The sequence below is a fragment of the Schistocerca serialis genome, chromosome 4, assembly GCF_023864345.2.
Source record: "Schistocerca serialis cubense isolate TAMUIC-IGC-003099 chromosome 4, iqSchSeri2.2, whole genome shotgun sequence".
NCBI lineage: Eukaryota > Metazoa > Arthropoda > Insecta > Orthoptera > Acrididae > Schistocerca > Schistocerca serialis.
The window spans coordinates 492,680,776-492,706,306 of NC_064641.1; the positions used below are offsets into that span (position 1 = coordinate 492,680,776).

At 39.0% G+C, this 25,531-nt stretch overlaps 1 protein-coding gene across 1 annotated transcript in view; it reads left to right on the plus strand.

Moving 5' to 3' along the window:
• The window catches only part of LOC126475214 (probable sodium/potassium/calcium exchanger CG1090), a 114,255-nt gene that overhangs the window by 60,735 nt on the left and 27,989 nt on the right, over positions 1 to 25,531 (plus strand). Inside the window, exons 4-7 of the mRNA XM_050102873.1 lie at positions 5,215 to 5,351; positions 5,446 to 5,653; positions 5,777 to 5,878; positions 19,175 to 19,306. Of these exons, the coding sequence (XP_049958830.1) occupies positions 5,215 to 5,351; positions 5,446 to 5,653; positions 5,777 to 5,878; positions 19,175 to 19,306 (579 nt within the window). The remainder of the gene's footprint in view (positions 1 to 5,214; positions 5,352 to 5,445; positions 5,654 to 5,776; positions 5,879 to 19,174; positions 19,307 to 25,531) is intronic.

Consider the following 25,531-nt stretch of genomic DNA (forward strand, 5'->3'; position numbering starts at 1 on the left):
CTAGGGCCTCCCATCGGTTAGACAAGTCTTTTTACTTGATACCACTTCTGCAACTTGTGTGTCGAGTTTTTATGAATGGCATTTTGGAACACACTGAATAGCATTCTGTTGCATGTGTACCAGTAACATTTGTAGATTAGAGAAAGTTTTTGACAATGTTGTATGGAATATATTCTTTTAAATTCTGAAATTAGCAAGTATAAAATACAGGGAACCAAATTTTATTTACAACTTCTAGAGAAACCAGTCTGTAGTTGTAAGAGTCAAAGGACTAGAAAGAGAAGCAGTGGTTGAAAAGGGAGTGAGATATGGTTGTAGCTCATTCCTGATGTTATTCAATCTGTACATAAGCAGTGGTTGAAAAGGGAGTGAGATGTGGTTGTAGCCCATTCTTGATGTTATTCAAACATTGATCAAGCATTAAAGAAAACCAAGCAGAAATTTGTAAAGAGAATTAAAGTTCAGAGAGAGTGAAAATAGACCTGGCAATTCTAAGAGAATTTGCTTAGGGTATGAGATGCTAAAAGTAACATGTGAGTTTTGCTCAATAAACAGTTCACATAAGAAAAACCAGAAGATTTTTAAATGTGGTGCTACAGAAGAATACCAAAGATTATATGGGCAGATCAGAAAACAGATGAAGAGTTATTGACCTGAACTGAAATTTATTCCATAGCTTGGTCATATGAAGGGTAGGACATCCTGGGGCATCATGGAACAGTCAGTTTGGTGACAGGAAAGTGTGGTGACTATATTGAGAAGATTCAAATGATTGTAAGTTGCAGTACTTATGAAGAGAGAAAGATATTTTCACAGTATAAATTAGTTTGGAGGTGTGTATCACACCCATTTTCTGACTAAGATCACAGTAACAATGACCGTGATGTAATGTAGTGACAATTCATTTCAAATTTAAGTGCAGGGCTCTAAATTGTCAGCAAACCAAATTCTCTAAGTTTTCCTTTTGCAGTTCAGCTCGTGCTTTGGGTAAATTTTACTGCACTGCACTGAAAGAGCTTCTTCATTATAACTTCACTCTGTGATTTTCTATTTCATGTGTTTACACAATGCAGTAATCATCAGAAAAATATGTATAAACTATAAGTGCATAATGTCGAGACTATTCGTGGATGATGTTGCTGAATGTAGAGAAGCCACAACTCTAAAAAATTGTGGCAAAATGAAGTAGACCTGCAGAGTTTCAGTGCTTGGTGCAGGGACTGCCAGTTCGTACTCAACATATGTAATATATTGTTCACAAATAAATGGAAATACTCATTACAAGGTTGCCACACAGTTACTAGAAGCAGTCGTAGCCATTAAATATCTGGGAATATGTGTAGGGAGCAATTTAAAGAGAATCAACATAGAAAAAGCAGATGCCAGACTGAGATTCATTGAAAGAATCCTCAAAAAATGTAATTTGCCCACAAAGGAGGTTGCTTACAAAACTCTCATTCAACTGTCATTAGAGTATTGCTCTAGGATTGATAAAGGAGGTGAGAAGATTCAAAGAATAGAGGGCAGGTTTTTTCACTGGTTTGTTTAGTAAGTGTGAAGCGAGCCTGGAGATACTCATCCAACTCTAATGACAGACATTACAAGAGAGGCTTTATACATCATGGGGTGATTTACTGTTAAAATTCCAGGAATGTACATTCCTAGAGATGTCAGCAAATATACTGCTACCTCCTATGTATAACTCATGCAAAGATGACGAAGGTAAAATTACAGAGATTCAAGCTCACACAGAGGCTTATCAACAGTCATTCTTTCTGCTCTCCATTTGTGACAGAAAAGAGAAGTGAGGGAAGTGACAATGGTAAACAAAGTATTTTCCATCATACACAATAAGACAATGTATGGGGTACCTATTTAGATATAGAAGTGGAAATTGTTTGATGAACATGGTCATATAGCCAACAGGAACTGAGAGAAGAGGCATCAGATGAAAAATGTTTCATAATTCAGGCAGATAGATTACAGGAATACAACATAAAACACCTTCTGAAAGGAAAGAATGTCCTATATAGCCTCAATCTACTGAATTTCATGGATCAGACAAACATTGTGTTAATAACGAACTCTCAGAATGTTATGTAATACACAATTATTAACTTACAAATCACCGTGAGAAGAGGGGATAACTCTTCGAGCCTGCTCATTTCCACTCCACAACACTAATCACTACCACAAGCTGGACAACATAAAGATAGCAGCAATAGTATTTTCCATATATCTCCATGTAGAAATATGATTACTCTACTGTGCAGTTTACTCAGAAACAAATACTCTTAACAGCTAATATACAGTGTGTATATGCCCCAGGACCACAGAGAAATCTGGGAAAAAACCAGGGAATTCTTCCATCTAGGAGAAATCCAGGAAAAACCTGGATGTTTTTTTAGAATTCCAGGAATTCTTCATTGTTTTAGTTTTGAGTTAATTTTGACTGGTAAGTACTGATAATCTAACAAAGAATTTTCCTTTCGCCTACTACTGCAGAATGACACTGCAGCAATAAAACAGACAAGGGAACAGCACCAAAACAAAATGTTGGCTGTAAAGAACAGCAAAACACAGTCCACACACAAGCATCTGCCGACAGTTAAATGTGTCAAAGATTATGCAATACTCATAACAACAAACTGCTTTGAGTGCATCTTTCTCATGGGCCTCGTTTTAATTAGTGTGACGTCACAACTGCCTACATTTCTAATAGGTCGCAGAAAAATGTGAATGGTGGTTTGAGAAATGTTACTTTTAAAGTAAATTTTCTTTACATAAGACAAATTATGTTACATGTGGAGAATGTACAATGAATTTCTTGAATCATGGAGCATTAGACTCTTATTCATAACTTATCACTGAGGGTTGGCCACTTACAAGGGAACCTCCCCATCGCACCCCCCTCAGATTTAGTTATAAGTTGTTACAGTGGACAGGCCTTGAAAAACTGAACACAGATCAATCGAGAAAACAGGAAGAAGTTGTGAGGAACTATGAAAAAGTAAGCAAAATATACAAACTGAGTAGTCCATGCGCAACATAAGCTACATTTACGACGGTGTGAGCTCAGGAGCACTGTGGTCCCGTGGTTAGCATGAGCAGCTGCAGAACGGGAGGTCCTTGGTTCAAGTCTTCCCTCTAGTAAAAAATTTAGTTTTTTATTTTCAGACAGTTATTATCTGTCCGTCCGTCCGTCCAATGCGAGGTAACTGCGCCGTGGTATGGGGACGCTACACCTAAACGGAAAAATTTGAAAACGTTAAAAACATATGTTTTGACAGAGCACAGGGAAAACTGTGCAACTGTGAAACTGTTGCAGTTTATGTGACAAACTCTTATGTTTTCATCACTTTTTTGAGAGTGATTATCACATCCACAAGAAAACCTAAATCAGGCAAGGTAGAAGAATCTTTTTACCCATTCGCCAAGTGTACAAGTTAGGTGGGTCGAAAATATATTCCTGTCATGTGACGCACATGCCGTCACCAGTGTCGTATAGAATATAACAGACGTGTTTTCCTGTGGAGGAATCGGTTGACCTATGACCTTGTGATCAAATGTTTTCGGTTCCCATTGGAGAGGTACGTCCTTTCGTCTACTAATCGCACAGTTTTGCGTTGCAGTTGCAAAACACAGACACTAAACTTATTACAGTGAACAGAGGTGTCAATAAACGAATGGACAGATCATAACTTTGTGAAAATAAGAAAAGTAAAATATTCACTCGAGGAAAGACTTGAACCAAGGACCTCTCAGTTTGCAATTACTCACACTAACAACGGGACCATGGCGCTCCTGAACCCACACTTTCCTTGATGTTGCCTATCTTAAATGCATGGACTACTCAGTTTGTATATTTTGCTTATTTTTTTTCATAGTTCCACACAACTTCTTCCTGTTTTCTCGATTGATCTGTGTTCAGTTTTTCAAGGCCTATCCACTGTGCCAACTTACAACTAAATCTGAGGGGGGTGCGATGGGAAGGTTCCCTTTTTAGAAAAATTTCTGGCCCAGTAAACCAGACATTTATGCCACTATTTAAAATTTTACTGGCACATTTTTGTTTGATGTATCTTAAAGGGTAACACATGCCAAAAAAGACCAAGTTTCAAGGATAGTTTTGCATATTTACTTTAGTTCTTTCATAGATTACAAATTATGCTGTAATGATGGCAGAAAGTATATAATTATCATTCAAAAAAAGTACGAAGTGAGTTCTTGAGCAGTTTCACCTATAATTGGCTTTTCTGTGAAAAAGTCAGAGTTCTCAGTGGAACATGTATTCATACTGGTAACCTGTGAAATATTTGGTGCACAGCAGTGAAATTTATGATCATGCTTGTCATAAATATGTAGCAGCTGCAATTTAGACTGTGCTCTTAGGATCCTGTCTAACCACGCCCTCAGAAAAAAAAAAAACAGCAAAAAAATTTTGATGACCAATGTTATACGTGAAAGCTTAGCTTTTCTTGTAGCCACACTGTATCTATATTCATTCAAACTATGAACTTCCCTTTTTGTGTGTTCATGCTACTTAACAATGATGTTGCTATTGGCTGACTACATCATATATCCTATTCTCTGGATATCTACTGTCTTTGGTTGGCAAGATCATGTGACATGAGTTATGATTGGCTGACAAAAGCGCATTTCAATCTCAATTTCAGCGCTTTGAAAGCTACTGTGCTGTATTTGGTGAAATTTGTGTTTATATTTTCATAGTATGAAAATATGCAGGATAAACATCACCACGTAACAAAGATCTTTCCAAAATGCATTGTTGTTCACAGGGTTTTATTTACTAAAGTGCCAGAAAGTCCTGTGGCAGTGTGTAAAACATTCACTATTCAAAGGACTGATAAGGTTTACAGTTCTGGGGGAAAGTGTACTGTCACTTAACATAGTAAAAATGTACTTTCAGCTGGGGTATAGTGTATTGTCACCTGAGAAAAAGTGTATTTTTATGTGGGAAATCTGGGAAAAATCAATGACTTTTTTTGTTCTTGTATACAGCCTGATATAGCATTTATCACCACCATATTTTGCTACATGTCACATTATATATTACTTATAACAGCATATTTATTTTCCTAATGGAAACCTGCTTATGACAAAGATGACAGACTCACCAGTTTCTAAAAATAAGTTTAATTCTGAATGTAGATGAGAAGGAAATAATCTCTCTGCATACTATTTCCCTGTTAGACATGGAGAAAGGACCAACTCCACAGCAGCAGGAGTTGCAGCAGCCAACAGGAGGGCCACCACCTGTGCCTCCACCTCCAGCAGCAATCCCACCAACCACTGACTACTACAAACCTAAGGACTACAATGTTCCTGATGTAAGTAATAAGAGCTGGTCTAATATACCAGGCTGTTCATTCCTTATTTAACTAGCGATATTGAGGCAATAATGTTGCAAAACCTCACTTTCAGGTTTCTCCATTAGTTATGCCGACTGATGCAGGAATGTGGGAAAAGATTTCATGGGGAGTAACTTTACCCATCCATGCATTCTGTCGCGCAACCATGCCAGACTGCAGGAAAGAGAAATGGCGTCACTGGTACCCTTTTACATTCCTCGTGTCAATGGTTTGGATCTCATTTTACTCTTACATAATGGTCTGGATGATCACAATTATAGGTGAGAAATTACTTTTAATAAGAATATTGCATTCTTTTTTATTCTCGAGTTGATAACCAATTGCAGGTTTTGTGTAATGAGAAGACATGGACTGAAACAAATTATGGCGTCTTTGTGTTCCAGGTAGTACACTTGGGATACCAGACACAGTGATGGGTCTGACTTTCATGGCAGCTGGCGTTAGTGTCCCTGATGCACTCTCCAGCTTGGCAGTTGTCAAAGAAGGTGGGCAGTATCATTTTTGCATATTGCTACATCATGAAAAATGAAAATTAATTGTTTTCCCCTTCACATTAATTTTAAACTTGTGATCTTTATCATTTAACTCATCACTCATTTATTTCTTGGTGTCTTCCTAGTGGGACAGTTGTTGAAACTGTGACATTTCTTTTATCTGCAAAGTCCACCTTTTTGAATTAATTGAATGCTTTTCAATAACAGGCAGACAAGTTATGCTTCATTTATTTTTCCACATAGATTAAATATAGTGTTAGATACCAGTTCACATATGACAAAATATAATACTCCTTAACACTGATTCATTTCACTGATTCATTCACTCACCATGTTCTGTAAATCCTGCCATGAACAAAAGCCCTCAAGGATGAGGAACAAGTCAAGTTATACTTTGATATGCTTAAGCAGCCACTGCTGGCTTCAGCTGTAATTTATGATTACTGTTAATCTATTCAAACTGATAATTATGGTAATTACTGGTAGAGTACTTTATATATCTAAGTTAGGAGAAAAACAATTACTTAGGAAAAAAATTCTACAGCCCCTCTTTATATACTTCTCAGCTGCTGTTTTTATCTAATACTTCAAACAAACCGTTTATGTAATTTTACACAGACCATTATCAGTTCTTTATACACTGGAAAAATGAGGATCTGTCTAATATAGGTATTAGACTTATGCAGAATTTACATTCTTGAATCCAAGACTTCATTAAACTATAGAAGGAATAGCTAATGGTATTCCTTTACTTTGCTTCTGAAAGGTTGGGGTTTCCAATCTTCTGCCTGATCTCCTCTGATAACCTGTTATACGAGAGTGATCCCATAAGTACCCAGCCTGACTGAGAGATGGCAGCCATTGTTGAAAAATCTCTCTGGATTAGAATGTATACAATCTATAAAGCATATGTTTCAAGTTTGAAGACATCACATTGCTTAGTATTTGTTTGACAGCCATCAGTAGTGAAAATTGTGAGTGAACTTGTGAAAATGGAGAAAATTAGTCATCATTATGTGATACAATTTTATTTTTTTCTGAAAGGCTTCAGTGCAACCAATATTAAAGCTGAGCTACATTCTACTTTGGGAGAGTCTGCTCCTTTCTTGACAACAGTAAAATATTGGATAGCCAAGTTTAAATGAGGCCGTACGAGCTGCCAAGACGAGCATCGCAGTGGTCAACCAAATGAGGTGACTACTCCAGAATAGTAAAGAAAATCCACAAAACAGTACTGGATGATCATTGACTGAAAGTGCGAGAGCTAGCAGACATAGTAATTTCAAAAAATGCGGTACATTGCATATTAATTTAAAATTTGGACATGAGAAAACTGTGTGCAAGTTTTGTGCCACATTTGCTCACACTCGATCAAAAACAATGTCATGAAAATGTTTCAGTTGAGTGTTTAGTGAAGTTTTGCAGCAACAAAGCAGATTTTTTGCACCATTTTATAACCATGGAGTCCGCAGCTCGTGGTCGTGCGGTAGTGTTCACGCTTCCCATGCACGGGTTCTCGGGTTCGATTCCCGGCGGGGTCAGGGATTTTCTCTCCCTTGTGATGACTGGGTGTTGTGTGCTGTCCTTAGGTTAGTTAGGTTTAAGTAGTTCTAAGTTCTAGGGGACTGATGGCCATAGATGTTAAGTCCCATAGTGCTCAGAGCCGTTTGAACCATTTTTTTTTATAAGCATGGATGAATCATGGGTCCACTACTTCACTCCTGACACAAAAGAAGAATCAAAGCAATGAACACAAATTGAAGAACCAACTCCAAAGATGGCAAAGACCATTTCATCTGCAGACGAGGTCATGGCTTCGGGGTTTTGGGTTGCACATGGGATAATTCTCATTGACTACCTTGAAAAATGGAAAACTATCAATGGTGAGTATTATGGGAAGTTATTGCAACATTTGGGTGAAGAAATCAAGCAAAAACAACTGGATTTGGTCAAGAAGAAAGTGTTGTTTCTTCAGGGCAATGTGCCAGCTCACAAGTCCATTATTGCAATGGTCAAAATTAATGAATTAAAGTTTGAATTGCTACCTCATGCACCCTATTCACCAGATTTAGCCCCCTCGGATTATTTTCTGTTCTCAAACTTGCAAAAATGGCTTGGTGCTCGAAGATTTTCAACAAATGAAGACATGATGTTGGCAGTTAATAGTTATTTTGAGAAGTTAGATAGTTCTCATTATTAAAAGGGTATCGAACTTATTGAACATCGCTGGGAAAAGTGTATAGAGCTGAAAGGAGATTATGTTGAAAAATAAATATATTTTTTTCCAAAATTTTTGTGTTTTCTTTTATGGGACCACCCTCATTGACTTTTGGATCATAATATAAAACTCCTTTAAGAACACTACAGGGAGTTGCATAGTCTATATGTAAATTATTTCTACTTCTAGTATTATGGTTTTGAATTGCAGAATTCATCATAAACTCACTCTTGTTATTAACAACAAATACCATAAGTCAGTATGTGTATTGACATGTAGGTGTAAGGATCTTCAGATTCCTGAAGAAACCTCTGTAAGATATTTCATTTTCAACTTTTCACACTATTCATGTTGTACACTTCTGTGAAATAAATACTTTTTTCTCCTTGGTTTCAATGCCCCAGAAGATTACATCTCAGGACAGAACTGAGAGAAAGTACATAAAGTGGCCTAGCAATCGACACATTGAGAGAGACAGGCACAACTGTGCTTCTTACTTACTTCTCAATCTTCTTCTACTGGTGCCATCTCAGTTTATTATCCATCTAGATGCTCAGGAACTCCACACAGGGAGCCTAATCCAGTGTGTGCCCATTGATCTCTACTTTTGGTACCTGTAAGTCATTTTATGTGTTTGGAACTGCACAATACGAGTTTTTCTAAGGTTAAGAGCTAAGCTGTTGGCTGTGAATCAGTTGTAAGCCTTTTCCAATATTCTCTTTGTTATGTGTGACATGAATGTGTTTGCTCCCTTTATGAATATACTTGTCATCAACAAACATTACAGTTTTTGAAGAGTCCTTCAGTCTTCCATAAAAATCATTTATGTGAACCAAGAACAGGAGTGGGCCAAGCACTGAACCTTGTACACACCATAGTTAATATTCCTCACTCTGAATTTAATCTTATTCTTGGCATATCATTTGTTAACATGCCCCCTGTTTTATGTTGTTAAGGTGTGACTTCATCTGTGCAAGGAGAAGACAATTAATGCCATTCCATTTTAGTTTCCCTAATAGAATTTTATGTTCTACACAATCAAATGCCTTGAAGATTATAATTGAAACTTCCTGTCAGATTAAAACTGTGTGTCAGACCAAGACTCAAACTACTGAGTTTGAGTCTCGGTCCAGCACACAGTTTTAGGCTGCTAGGAAGTTTCATACCAGCGCACACCCTGCTGAAGAGTGAAAATTTCATTCAAGATTATAATTAATGCTAATAGGGTTATTTTCCTTGTTGGGTTCTATTAGAATTATGTTTGTGAGATGATATATTGCCTTCTCAGAACAGAAGCCTCTGAAGGAGTCACACTGAGCTGTTCTTAAGAGGTTATTTTCAGAAAGATGGTTCAGTACTCTGTTGTAAGCTACTTTCTCAGAAAAATTTATATATATACAAGGTGCTACCCAAAATATTTGGGACTGGTGATGCCATCTGTTGAAAACCTTACCTTTGGACTAATGGTCACCATCACCCTTGAAGTAATTCCCATCAGCACGTACACACCGGTCCTAGCACTTCTGCCACTGGTCAAACGTTTTCTGGAAGTCCTGTTCTTTGAGGGTGTTTGTCACCACCAGCAATGCTTCTTGAATCCTCTCTAGAGCATTGAACTGACGGCCTTTCTACTTGAGTTTCAGTTTCAGGAATAACACAAAGTCACAAGGTGCCAAATCTGGCAACTACGGAGGGTGGGGTAAACTGCCATGTTGTTTTTTGCCAAAAAGGTCCTGGTGAGCAAAGTCGTGTGACAGGGCGTGTTGTCGTGATGCAGCAGTCAGTTCCCTTGATGCCAAAGTTCGGACTGATGTCACGTTTTCATGGAGCCATTGCAAAACATCACAGTAGTATATGGAATTCACTGTCTGGTTGGGTGGGACAAATTCTTTGTGCACAATTCCCTTGGTATCAAAGAAAATGATGATCATGCTCTTCACTTTGCTCTTCACCTTTCTCACTTTTTTGGGTCTTGGAGAGCCTGGGCTCTTTCACTGGGACAATTGTTGCTTTGTCTCTAGGTCATAACCGTAAATCCAGCTCTTGTCACTGATGATAACTCGTGACAAGAAGGTTGGACCATCAGATGCGATCTGACGAAGGTCCGTGCACACTTCAACATGCTGCATGATGGATGCCCAATTCATCAGTCAACATTTGTTGACATGTCCCATAACCAATACCCACTTCATCCACACGAACCAGTTGTTGAAGTTTGGCAACGATGTCTACTGTTGTGCGGCTAACAGGCCTTCCAGAGTGAGCATCGTCTTTGACGTCTGTACAACCAGCCCTGAACCGAGCATGCCACTCAAACACACACGTATGGCTCATGCTCTGTCCCCCAAACACTTGTTGAGTCATTGCGAGGATCTCCATAGCATTTTTCATGAGATTCACACAGAATTTGATACACATGCGCTGTTCTGTTTGCGGATCCATCGTAAAATCGCAACACACCAAACACAGAGTATTATGGAAATCACTGTGGACATGCAACATGTCCTCCCATCTGAATGCCATTCCGCACACTGACTCATCAGATATGCAGCTCTTGTCACCTAGTGGTGCCAAGATCTACTACTCCTACTTTCCAGATGGCAGCACCAGTCCTGAAAATTTTGGATTCTACCTTATATATCATCATAGCCAGAAGAGTTGGTACCTTTAGTGACCCAATGATTTTTGTGATATCTCTAATGCATAAGTTGGCAAAACTGATATCTGGTGGTGGAATATGAGTTACTTGTCTTAAGTACATTCACTGGCTCTGCTTTTAAGGAACCTTTTTTTTTCCAGCTACTCTTAGGGAGAATTCGTTGAATTTAGTAGCTCCTCATAAATCCACAGCCTCTGGTGGGCCCATAGGTACTGACCACCCGCCATGCCATCCTCTGCCAAAGGCGTCATTGTATATGGTACAGAGAGGCATAGGGTCAGCACATTGCTCTTCAACCATTGTCAGCTTTTGCGACTTGGAGCCATTGATTCAGTCATGAAGCTTCTCAGTTGGCAGCACGAGCCTGTGTGCACCCCATTCCAGTCCTCTCACCACAGAAAAATTGCTGGCATTACCGGGAACTGAACGTGGGTCCTCCGCAAGACCATCGGCTGTGCTAACCTCTCAGCCACAGATCTGGATGAATTTAATAGCTACTGTCATCTGGGGGTGGAACATCATTTACTTTGCTGAGTTTACTTATTCCATTCCTTACAATGCAGTAAATTGTTCTTGTATTGTTATTTCTGTTACTTTTAATTTTTTTGTGTGTTATTACACAATTTTTAGCTTTTTGATGATGTGGAAGAAATTTGCAATATTGCTTGTTGAGCATTTTTAAGTCTTGATTAGAGCTGGTCCTTATCATTAAATAAAGCTCTCTGTGTCTAGTACAAAATATTCTGATACCGGATGTTAGCCACTGTTTTTCTTGGCATCCACTTGATCCATGTTAGCCACTGTTTTTTTTGGCATCCACTTGATCCATTGAAAAATGAAAATTGTATTCATAATGCTGTAATAACATATTTAGAATGGCATTACATTCTATGTGTATTTTGTGGCCTTGGTAAACTTCTTCCCATTTTTGACCTGTAATTTCTCTCTGGCTAGTTAACTGAGTCATTGTTTATAATTATGTGAAATTTTACTTTTCATTTCTTAATTAAACCTGTTTGATGGGAATACATTATTGCTGCAGTTTCACCATCATAGTCAGATAAACCATTTATTATGGGACTCATATCAATTTTGCTAAATACAGTGGGATTTAGAAATTATCAATTAGAGTTGTCTTGTGTCCTGTTCTTGTTGGAAATGCTGTGGGGTTGAATCAGAGTTGGAGTATTCTTCCTAACTGAAAATTGAAAACAGAAAATGTTGTAACTGCCTTCCACAAAATGTGTTTTCAGTGGCAATGTGTTTTCAGTACTCTGTTGCATGTCTACATTTATTCAAAGTGTCAAATCATGAATAAAACACATCAAACATTCCTTATTTGATGTTGCATTGTCTTTGTGCCATGTGTCTAAGTCCCCTCCATTTAACCTGGGAAGGTTTCAAGGTTGGTGGTTAGTGGGCACAGCTCTTTGAGCTGTGACAGAGATTTTTCAATTATAGAGAAATGAGTGAAGGTAGGCAAGGCCTTTCTTCCACAGGATTTACGCAAAATTATTGACTCAGCTAAAGCTATGATCCCATTCCATGTTTCCAATGCATACAACTGACTCCTTTGATTTTTAAAGATACAGCTTAAACATTGTTGTCAGTACAGATCTATAAGATATGCAAGTGCAGTGTAATCAAAGTATCTCAGAGTTATACATCTCAAATAGCTATGTAAAAATTCTTATTCTGAAACAAAAGAATGCAAAAATGTCAATATATTTAAAAAAGGAAAGGCAATGGCAGATGTATATCATGCATGTTTCATCTGAAAGACCAGTCATTTTTATCAGCTGCAAAAGAGAAAGACATGTCTACGATGTTGCCATTATTTCCTGGACAGTAGAAGGAGTTTTGCAGGAAACATTGCAATGTCAGATCCCAAGAATGGTGTTGTTTAAGAAATGCAAGCCAATACTGAGAGATTTTTTTCTTAAATTTAATTGTGTAACTCTCTTGTAAAAAATTTGAAAGAAATGACAAATGATTTTTGTTGGCTACAGTTCTTTACTTGAAAATCACAAATAAAATATAGTGTCCCTGCAATAATAGAAGTTGAAACAAAAACTTTCTTCTTGGCACTTAAAATGAGTCATTTTTTTGGTATGACATTCAGAATGTCCTTAAGAATATCTTTTTAATTTTTTTGATAAAAATAAATCAAATTGTTTGCATATTATAAATAAGTATAATTTAGTTTCTAACAAAGACTGCTGGATACCAAGACACACATGTCTGCAGGAACATTGCATGGTACATCTTAAAAAAACACAGGCACTGCAATATCGCCTCGTGGCTAATGTCCGTGCTGTCTTTGTAATGTAAAAGATTTAGTTATCCATCACAGTCCCTACTCCATTCCTTCACACATATTTTGTGGATAGGTGCAGTCATGTATAGTTTTGCTGCCAATGTTTTGTTGCATGATTATCATCATCATCTTCAGGTATTACTGGTCTTTGATTCCTCCAGTTGTGATTATTTTGCCTCTCGTACTAGTACTTGTGCCACTGGTGGTTGGTGTTTGGCATTTACTCAGGCTCATACCTCTGTTCTTGTCATTTTTGCTTGTTACAGTTGTTACTACAGTTATTGTAACCAATACTGTGTTGTTCACCCTGAGCATCCATTTGATGTTTGTGGCGGGTACGACAGTCACCTGACGTATGTTACCTGTGACCATTACTAGTGCCAGAAACCATGGCTTGACTTGTCCTAGTCTTTATGTCCTCTTGTATCAGGTCGATTGAGTCATAAATTCCTCTGAGTTTGATTCTGATATATGTATTAACTTCTCATGTACATCAATGGGAAATTTCCCCCTTAGGATCTGCAGAATGTCATGATGTGACATTAGCTCTCCTCAGTACCACATCTTGTTCACATATTTTTCAAATTAATGTCTCAGGCTTTGTTGATGGATGCTGAAGAGTTCCAGATTGAGCACTTCTTTCCTGAGCCACTCCTTTTACCATTTGACCAATGATTGTCCAGAAACGATCTTTCAAACTCAGTCATATATACAACTATTCTGCTGTCTTGGTAGCACAGATTGCAGCACTTTGTGAATATATCCACTCACAGATCTGATTTTTTGGACATCATTTCATGAGTGCAGTAAAGCACAGCAGAATGCACAAATAAATAAATACAAAGAGATGGATATTCTTTTTATCTGGCAGAAAAGTCTGGAACTGTTGGTGCGTCATCAAATCCCCTTCCATGAATACTGACGTACAGTTCAGTGCAGCACCCATCACGTATTGCATTTTGTTGCGACAGATGAGCAGCTGCTCATATTGTCCTCATGTGTGTCTGATTTATCGGTGCTTTCAGGTTTGTGTCTTACTGAGTGAGTGCCACGCACAAGCTCTTTAATCGTCATCTAATCCCATATTTACTAAGTCAGTCTGCCTGCTAATGGCACCGTTACATTGCAGAAAATCTTTTACTTTCTGTTCTTTTATCTCGTTGAGCTCACTTTTTGCTGCATTTGTCAAACCTTCACATTCATTTAAGATGAGTAGCCACCTGAACTATTTTATTGTTGGTTTCTTTTGCAATTCTTTCATCATTTACAAATGTCCACTTTGCAAATTTGGCTGCAAATCACTCGCTTTCCAAATCAGATTGTTCATTTTTTCTGTTAAAGAAATAAGTTACTAACATGTTTGGACAATTGACAAGTGATTTCAGATTGTGATTCCTAAGACTGATTTAGTTCTCCTACCTCATCAGTTAATTTTGTGATAGCTTCAGATAGTCCAGTCTGAGCTTGTTTCAATTCTGTAATTTCAGTAGAGATTTTATCTTGTTTTTCCAACATAGCTTTCTGTTTCGCCATCATAGCACCTGTTTGATTCAATATTTTGGACATTTTCACAAATACAATGGTATAAAAAGTTATTATTTCACTAAACCACATCAATATGTCCTATCATACAGGAGACAGTGTGTTACATTTTTGGAACTAAGAACTTTAATTATTTTTTCTTTTATCCTTTTTATACCCTTATACACAATGTGCATACTTCCTTGTTCAGCTAACAATTAGCAACAAAAGATCTTTAAGTTGTAAATATTATAATCAATTCTGAAGATGGCAGGCCCTATTTGCTGAACCATCAATTGAGTAAACAATTACCCGACTACTCATAATAAGCATCACATGGAACAGAAATAACAAGGATATGAATGGATAATTCCTGAATGAAAATAATAATAATAATAATTTGTTAAAGTTCTCACCAATAAATTATTTAATTTATGTAGCAACATCTGCTACAATCATGCTTACAAGTTTATCAATTTAAATGATACAATATGGCTAATTTGGTCTATCTCTACTCAGTATGTCCATTCAGTACAATTACAAGACATGAGTAAATCTATAGATTGAATATTCAGTAGAAAGAAGCCACAGGATAATTGAGGGCCAGGCAGTGATTTAAAATATGCGTCTTAGTGCCTTTGACAGATAGCGTGTACACAATAATTACTCTGATTCATAACCCAGTGATTGACACTTAGAAAACACTGTAGTATGTAAATAATTAGACTTCAGATTCATTTCCACCAGGAACAACATGCTCCATGGCCATATTAATGAGATCCAAGCTAGAAGCAAGGGCAGCATCAGTCATAAATTTTTAATCTGTTTGTTGCAGATCAATTTCAGCTACAGTGTAGCTATCTTCACTACAGTTACATGCCATGTGAATTTATATTTATGATGAGTCATCATGACTTGAATGTAATTGCACTGAAGATAGCTACATAGTAGCTAAATCAGTCTGCAATAAACAGATTAAAAATTTATGACTGATGCTGGACTTCCTCCTATCTTGGATCTAAAATGTTATAGAGTTGCAATTCTCTGTGACAGGTAGAGTGGTCACCAGAGTGCATAAGTGTTCTTATTACCAGGCTTGTTAGAGCATGAGCAGCATCAGATGTTGAGTGATCACTGTGAAAGGTGTGAAGATGCCGTGTACTTGTGTGAGACAGTATTATAAGTATTTGACACCGCCATAAGGCAGGATCGCAATATTGTGCACCAAGCACATCGTAATCCCTTTACATATGCACCTGCAATATGAGAGCAACATCCTGCATTGTCTGGCACCATCGGTTGTAGATTAACAAACAGTTGCCGGACTAAGAAATTACCGCCCCATGCGCAGGCTGCCATTAACACCACAACACAAATGACTGTGCTTGGGATGGTGCCATCACCTGGAACATGTCCATGACTGCTTATGAATGGCATCACACTGTGTTCAGTGATGAATCGTGGTTCTGCACTACCCTAGATAGCCGTCATTGGCGAATACGGTGGTGACGTTGAGAGAGGTCCCATTCTTCCAATGTTTTGGAAAAGCACTGTGGTGTTACTTGTGGCATCATGGTATGAGAGGCCAATTTGTATAGTTTCAGGTTCATGACTGGTAGTGGTCGAGGGAACTCTGATGGCACAAGTGTATGCTATGGACATCCTGCATCCTTGTGTGTTACCTCTCAGGCGAAAGTATCACTGTGCTATTTTTTCACAGGGCAATTCTTGTCCACACATAGTGCTTGTCTCTCAGTGTGTGTGTGTGTGTGTGTGTGTGTGTGTGTGTGTTTTATCTACAGGATGTTCCAAAAGTACTTTTACAAACTTTGGGGACAGGTTCCTTACACGAAAACAAGAAAAAATGCCAAGTAAACATGAGCTCTAAAATGCATATCTTAAGAGCTATGAGCACTTGTTCATCTTTGCTACTGTGAAACACATCTCCTCTATTGAAGAAGTTCATATCTGCTACTGTCAAACACATCTCTTTTATTAAGGAAGTAGTCACATTCAAACATTGCTGCAACAACTAATGTGGGCGTATCATGTAGTTGTGTGCAATAGTCAAGGGTACTGATAATGGATGCTTTCCCAACTTTATCTGTGGAGCGAGATGCTCCATATGTTTGTGAGGAAACACCACTGATTCTCATTTTTGAGGTGATATTGCAATTTCATTTTTAATCAGTCAAGTAATATGGCAGCTTGAAGTGTGCTATGACATATCATCAGAAGTTGAAATTTCTCTGCATGAAGTTTAGTACTGGCCACTCATTCTATCCTTGTAGTTTTACATTTTTTAAGTGAATAGGTCTGTTCATTTTGATGCACTTAAATTTAGTAAATGGGCCTGTTCAGATACTTGTAACTGGAGTAGGAGGAGTCGTCAACAATTTTGTGACTTTATTTTTAAAACTGTTTTCAATGTCTGTCAGTTACTTTAATTTGCAACAGACATCAAATATTTTTATAGCAACACAGTTTGGTCCTTTCTGTTCAACAGTAAGCTTACATTGTGAGAAGTGAGGATTATTTTTGATCTTGGTGCTGTATAGTTAACTCTTACTATTATTTTCAGTCTGTGACCAGTTCTTAACAACAGATTTAATGAGAAAGTGCATTTACTTGTTGGTTAGTGTTTGCATACAAACATTTTTTAACAATTGCTCTCATGAGATTTGAGAATGTGTACCAGACGCCTGATGTTTTAACATTGGTCATACACAGAACAGACAAGAGGTTAGAATGTTGGTGTTGTGACTTGCCGATCATTCAAAGCACCGCCGCGCAATTACGCACGTCCTCTACGTGTGGTGCTGTCTGCCAGCCATGCAGCAGCTGCGCCACCGAAGCGGCCAGCCGAGCAGTGGCCGCTAGACTGGGACTCAGTGCTCATTCGAATGTTAACGTGTGCACATGTCTTGGTTGTCAACTTACTCTGTGACTTATATGTGTTGTGTCATTCTGAAATATATGTGTTCAACTTGACGTTGTAAGAGTTGGATGTACACGGTGTGCACCTGTGGCCAAACACACATATAGCATGAATTATGATTTGACTATTGTGCTTGGATTTAAAGCATGACTGAGTTTAAAAACTCAGGCAATATGTTGATGGATGTTTTGTTATTTCTGTAACTTAATGGTCAAAACGTTTCTAGATTATATGACAGGAGTGTCATAAAGTGAAGTTATCATGTTACGGTGTTTTACGATGGTGAGAAGCAACCATGCATAAAACTTAACATGAAATACACTGATCAGCCAGAACAGTATGATTGCTGACCTACTATCCAGGTGACAGCAGCATTACCTGGCAAGGAATGACTGCTAGTCACACACATGTATGGTGCATGTAGTATCAGTGAGCGTGCTGTCCATGTGAAGAATGGGGAAGGCGCACAATCTGTCTGAGTTTGACCATGGATAGATTGTGATGACCTGGAGGCTCAGCATAAGTATTTCAGAAACTACATGAGTTTTGGGGTGTTTGAGGAGTGCTATAGCGTGCATCTTCAACACATGGTGAAACCAAGGGGAAACCACTTTGAGATATCGTGGGGCTGGGCAGACTCATAAAACAGGTGGTGACCTGTGTTGGAAATAACATCACACTTTAATGCTGGACAGGTAACAAGTGAGTGTGAGCACACAGTGCACCAAACACTCCTAACAATGGGCCTCTGCAGCTGACAACCCATGCATGTATCAATGTTAACACCACAATATCTGCAACTAGAACTGAAATGGGCATGCAACCAGCAGCACTGGATGGTGGCACAGTAGGGAGTGTTGCAGGGTCTGATGAACCTGATACCATCTTCATTACGCCAATGGGAGGACACGAAGCCATCATCTTCCAGGTAAACAGCTTCTTGAGAACTGTATTGTGGGATGGAGACAAGCTGGCAGCGGTTCCATTATGAGCTGGGAAACATTCATGTGGGTATCCATGGGTCCAGTGGAGCTCATGAAAATCACCATAATGGCCAGGGAGTACTTTACATTAGTTGCAGACCATGTACACCCCTTCGTGAAGGTCATGTTTCTCGATGGCAGTGGTGGTTTTCAACAAGATAATGTACCATGTCACGAGGACAGGAGTGTGATGGAGTGGCTCAAGGAACACAATGGCAATTTCCAATTGATGTGCTGGCCCCTCAACTTGCCAGATCTGAACCTGATCGAACACATCTGGGATGTGACTGAACATTATGTCAAAGCTCATTGCCCCTCCCTCCCTGGAATTTACGGGAATTAAGTGACTTTTGTGTGTATATGTGATGCCAACTCCCCCCGCAACCTACCATTCCATAATGTGTCGCCACTGTTACCCATGCCAAGGGCACACATACCAGCTATTAAATAGGTGGTCATAATGTTCTGCTGATCATTGTATATCATGCTTGTCTCAGATTTTAAATATATGCAAATCATGCAAGTGATATCAGAATCAGAGGCATATAATGCTAGAGATCTTAGCTAGAACTTCTCTGGAGCAGTTGTTTTCTGCAACCATATTCAAAGACTATGAATGTAGAATACTGAGTTACTTTCTCCTCTGTACAGGGTATGGTGATATGGCAGTTTCAAATGCAGTGGGCAGTAATGTGTTTGATATACTGATCTGTCTTGGGCTTCCATGGTTTATGCAGACTGCAATTATAAATCCAGGTAGCACGGTTAATGTCTATAGCAAAGGTAAGTGTCTAATGTAAAAGTTATGCTATGTAGTAACAAGAATTGAATTAGTGACCCTTTCTATTTAGACTCTTTATCATAGAGTAATTATAATATGAAGATTTAACTTTTATGCCCATAAACAAGTAGACATGAAATTGAAATAAAAGACAAGGTCTTTCTGTCCTGTTTGTGAAGATAATGCAAGTGGCTTCAAAAGTTCAAGATACATTAATCTTTCAGTGGCCACCTGGAATTTTTCTGTCTTCTCTTTAGAATGTCAATTTTTATCTACCATTAGTCATATTATATATTTTTATATTTTATTATTGTTTATGATGTTTTAATGTTGGCATTATAGAGACAATGTATGAGGGGTGTTCAGAAGAAAAGGTATAAACAACACTGTGGGTGTAATTGAAGTCTTTACAAAAGTAATCAGCAGAGGACTGAGCATAACTATCCCACTGTTTCACGAGCTAAAGGATTTCTCTATCTAAAGGATTTCTCTATCTATCACAGGAGCCAGTTCTCTACTATGTACTTCACTTTGTCATCTGGCTTGAAGAACTTCCTTTTGGGATGTCTTTTTAGCAGACCAAACAGATGGAAGTTATAGGGTGACAAGTTCGGGCTGCAGGGAGATGCTCACACTACCCCCATATGAACCTAGCCATTATACTTTGTGTCACCTTGGAGATGTGAGGACACACATTATTGTGTAATGAAATCCCTCCTTCCACAAATAATGGTTTTGCCGTGCTTGAGGAATTCAATTAGTATTTGGCCTTGGACATTGGTAAGGACAGTGAACATCACCATGCCTGCTGAAGGCACAGCTTTCAATTTCATAGGAGGAGGTGACAAAGCTACATCCACATCCCTAGATGCTGCACTAGATTATCCCAAAGTAGTGTAGGCAACTTTTTACTCTCCCATAGTAGCATAGGCAACTTTTGACTGGTTTGGTTGTTTTGACATTTCATAGCTTCTCATTTGAACACTCCTTATACTTCATGATAAGTGCTAGTCACGTACTCAAAACAAACTTACAGTGGGAAGTCCTGGATAGAACAACAATATGGAAAGGATAGACTGCTACTCACCACGTACATTAGATGTAGAGTTGCTTACAGGCAGAATGAAAAAGATTGGTAAAATATTAAGCTTTCAAACAAAGTCCTTCTTCTGAAATACAAGATACACACACACTTTCACACATGCATGACTCTTATTTACTCATGGGCAGTCGGGCTCCATTGCCCAGAGACAGTGGCCACGTTTGTGTGTTTTCTATTTCAAAAGAAGGGCTTTGTGTGAAAGCTTAATATTTTACCAGTCTCTTTCACTGTCCCTGTCTGTGAATCTAACCCTCCTCTATGTGGTGAATAACAACATGTCCTTTCCATATTGTTGTTACTCAGAACAGTGTTACTTTAATTATTTATTAATTTATTTTCAGCCAGCTTATTTTATGTTAGATTCATTATGGCACACATATTATCAGAAATTTTAAATCCAGTACTAACAAATAACTATGACAGTAGTAAGTAACTAAAGCAGAAGAAAAGGACAGTTTAAATTTTGTCATGAAAAGTGGAACAACAAAGACAAATTACAAGCAGGTAGATTTAAACCGAAGGCACTTTGTACATGAGAGAAACACTGGCAGATGCAGAAAAAGAGGAATGTTACACAACACAATAGATAAACAACATTGGACAAGAGATTTTTTAGATAACTTCTCATTTATGAAAAAATATTGTACCAGCGTTCATAGAAAAGTCGAATAACAAAACAGAATTAAACACATAGCTGTGCATATGTATTTTGTATAATACATCTCCAAATAACACAGAGAATTGACTATGAGGTCTGCTTTTAAACATTCAAAATGGCAATTAAAGTAGGCCCACAGTTTAGAAAAAGAAGTCCAAAATTTCTTGTTACTTCAGACCTGAGTTTTTTTTTTGTAGCTAAATCTTGAAAATGTTTCAAAGACAGCAATTAAACAGCATCACATCCTACTTGTTGTTCACTTCATAGCTGTTGCAAGGCAGTCAGAAGCTTCTTCAGTATATGTGATTTCAAGCTTTCTCAGTATAAAGCCTTCTCAGGTGATATGCTGATGGTGCCATAGTCTTGTTGCAACATTTCAATGAGTATGTTATCCATCATCTACAGGCAAAAAGTCAGGATGTGCTGACCTCTTCTGTTGGTGGGCCAGTCACACAGCTCTGGAAGCAGATGCCACACCAGTGGCAGTGTGGTCAGTGATAGGGAAACACAAGATGGCCCCAGTGTGGACATTGAGTCCTAGTGTCTATCCATTCTGACCACAGATGTCACTGTCTTTGGAACAGATATTTTCGTAAGTGCAGAATCCCACACTGTGCTGAGTTGAAACCCTCTATCCCAGTTTATTAGGTTGTTGTGCAGACCAAGTATCCCAATGTGCCACCCGGACTTCTCTTGAACAAAATTTCCAAGAAGAATGATAGGCTTCTATTCTCTTCTGTCTCCATGGTGATCTTGATGCTGCTCGGAATGCCATTGAGTTGACACAGAAACTCCTGTAGATTTTCTCTGTCATGTGGTCACGCTACAAATGTGTCATATACGCGTTTGTAGAATGCCTTCAGTTTTATGTGGACAGTATTCAGTGCTACATCATCAAAGCACTCCATATATAGATTAGCCATACCCAGAGCTAAGGGGGAACCCATGGCAACCCCATCTATTTGCTTGTCAAATTTTCCACCAGGTTTGAAATAAGTGGTGGTTAGTACACAGGAGTTTCAATGTGTTCTCATCAAACTTTCCCTCAAGTAGAGCTGAGGAATCTTCCAGTGACATACAGATGAAAAGTGAATTCACATCAAAGGTGACTTGTAGGTCCTTCTCATCAAAACGTAACTCATGTAGTACTTTCATAAATTCTGTGGAGTTCTTGACTTGGTGTAGGCAGTGACCCACAAGAGGTTTGTGCCAAATGCTTGACTGTCCTGTACGTTGATGGGTTTATGGTCTTCAACACAGACCACAGTGAATCTCCCGTTGATGGGTTTATGGTCTTCAACACAGGCCACAGTGAATCTCCCTCCTTTCATATTTTTGGGACGCCATCTGGTTGTGTTAGTGCTGGCACCCTGGCGTAAAGCCTGCTGATGGTTTTCCTATCCACTCCTGAGCTGTAGAATAGCTCAATGGTTTCATGTGTCACAGATGTTATTGCATCTTTCCCCACTTGTTTAGTACCAGATCTTACAGTGAAGTTTCAATCTTTTGCCAGTAGTCTTCTGGCTTCAGTAGCCCTGTCACATTGCCTTTATCTGCTGCTAAGACCACTACATCCTTGTTACCACATAGGGCCAGGGGCTCACTGTGTTCTGCTTCCAAAATGTTGTTCTTTAGCATTCGTACTTTCTCAAGGACCCCACATGTCTCCCTTCTCACTTCTTCAGCAGCCTCTGAAGGGAGTCTATGTATGGCTTGCTCATTATTGCTGAGGATGCATGTTTCAGTAACATTCTTGGAACTAGAGCAAATTTTAGGCCTTTTGACAGCACAGAAATTGTTGGCTCATCCAGTTCGCTCTCTGTCAGCTTAGTGATGGTCTTAACATTGCTGACATTGCCTTCCTGCTGTTGAGCCCATGGAAGCTGGAGAAACTAGTCACACTATTCTTGGTGTCTTTTTTCTGGTAGATCTCCATGCTTGCATAAGTGTGCTATGCATCCATTCCCAGGTATGTGCTAGGAGACTGAAAGCCAGGAACAAGTGGTGAGTGAGCAAAGCTCTTGCATTCTTGTTGAGTTCCAGTCTGATAACATAGCTGAACTAGCCTGTCATAATATGCATCTTGTCCTTGTCATGTTGATAGGATGCTGTTAGTTAGAAAACTGTGGTATCACTTCCTTATCCTGACAGCACAGCAAGAAGGCCAGTTGCTGAGCAACTCTGCTGCCTTGATTTGAAGTTTTTGTAGCATCTTGTAGCTTCACTGGATATCCTCCCCATAGTGGTGTGATGTATGTGATTGCAGCTTTTTTGGCATATTCCAGTGATAATATCTTCCTGAGCAATCAGCCAAGTGGTGGCCGTGTCTTGTCACAATGTTTCAATGAGTTTCATACTCATCATCTTCAGGCGAAGTGTTGGGATGCCGTGTTCTGCATATCTATATTTCCACTGGACCTCCAGAAGTGCTGGTGATGAGGGAATGTGGTGTAGCCAGTGGTGCAGGTAAAGAGAGAGAACTGGATGAGCCAACAATTTCTGTGCTGTCCAAAGGCCTAAACTTTGTTCCAGTTCCAAAAATGTTACCAAAATGTGAATCATCAGCAACATCAAGCAAGCCATATGTGTGCTGTCTTTGGAGGTCACTAAAAAAGTGGCAAGGGAAACTTGCAAGATCTTTGGGAAGTCAAGAATGCCAAAGAACAACATTTCAGCAGTAGAACACAGTGTGCTACTGGCCCAGTATGATGACTAGGAAATAGTGGTCTTAGCAGCAGATAAAGGCAGAGTGACAGTACTACTGAAGTCAGAAGCCTAATGGCAGAAGATCAAAACGTAACTGTAAGATCCGTAATACAAACAAGTAGGGAAGGATGTGACGACATTTGTGTTATGTGAGACCATCAATCTAGTCTGAAGCTCAGGACAGGATACGAATACCATCAGAAGGCTTTACCCCAGGGCACTGGCACCAACGTAACTATATGGCCTCCCAGAAATCTGCAGGAGGGAGTTCCACTTCAGCCTGTTGCCAAATATCTGGCACAGCAGCTAAAACCTCTCATGTGTCACTGTCACTACTATGTCAAGAACTCCACACATTTTGTGAAGGTACTTGCTTGGACAAGAAGAACCTACTAGTCAGCTTTGATGTATTGCCACTTTTAACCCAGGTGATGCTGCTTCACTCTGTTCGAAGGACACTTCAATGAGGACACAGGGAAACTCTTTTGACATGTAGTAACCTCCGTTAATTTCAAATGTGGTGGGAAATTCTATGAGCAAATAGGTAGAATTGCCATGAGTTCCTCCTTAGCTCTGGGTCAGACTAATGTGTGCATGGAGCACGCTTCGAAGATGTAGCACTGAATAACGCCCACCTAAAATTGAAGGCATTCTGCAGATATGTAGATGACACATTTTTTGTGTGGCCACATGCCAGAGAAAACGTACAGGAGTTCCTATATAATCTGAATGGTATTAATGATAGCATCAAGTTCACCATGGACATAGAAGAAAATGAAAGGCTACCATTCTGGGACATTTTGGTCAAGAGTAGTTCAGACAGCACATTGGGACACTCAGTTTACAGGAAAAGGATGCACTCAGACCCTTACCTTAACTCTTGGACTTGCCACCATCCAGCACATTTCAACTTGGTAACAAACATCGTAGCACATAAAAGCAGGTCCATCTGCAACAGGAAGAGCTTGCCGAATGAGTTACAGCATCTGCGGGTAACTTTCTGAAAAAATGGTTACAAAAATAGATGTGAATAAGATGTGCCTTAAAGACAGGAAAGAGGAGGGAGGACTAACCAGAAGAAGAGGAAGAAGGCAAGCATTCCTGCCATTTGCAAGTGCACCAACAGAAGAGAATGGAAGAGAAGAATGGAAAAAACATCAAATAAAGACCGTTTTCCATTCAACAAAGAAAATTAGGATATGCTTTGCTTGAAAAAAAGTCTGCTAGAACTGCAGACCCCGAGTGTTCACAGTATTGAGTGTGAATGTGGGACGCAATACATTGGACAGACATAGCGATGCATTTCCCAATGTCCTACAGAACACATCAGAAATATTTGACTAGGGCAGACAAACAAGCCTGAGTTGGCAGAGCCTCAGTGCATCATGTTTCTCCACAACTATCTGTGGCACATCTACAACTACATCCACTTAGATACTCTGCAAGCCACCGTACAGAGCGTGATGGAGCGTACCCTGTACCACTACTTGTCATTTCCTTTCCAGTTTCATTTGCAAATAGAGTGAGGGAAAAACAATTGTATATATGCCCCCATATGAGCCCTAATTTCTCATATCTTATCTTTGTGGTCCTGATGCACAATGTATGCTGTTAGCAGTATAATTGTTTGGCAGCCAGCTTCAAATGCTGCTACTCTAAATTTTCTCAGTAGTGTTTCTCGAAAACAACATCGCCTTCCCTCCAGGGATTTCCATTTGAGTTCCTGAAGCATCTCTGTAACACTTACATCTTTTTTGAACC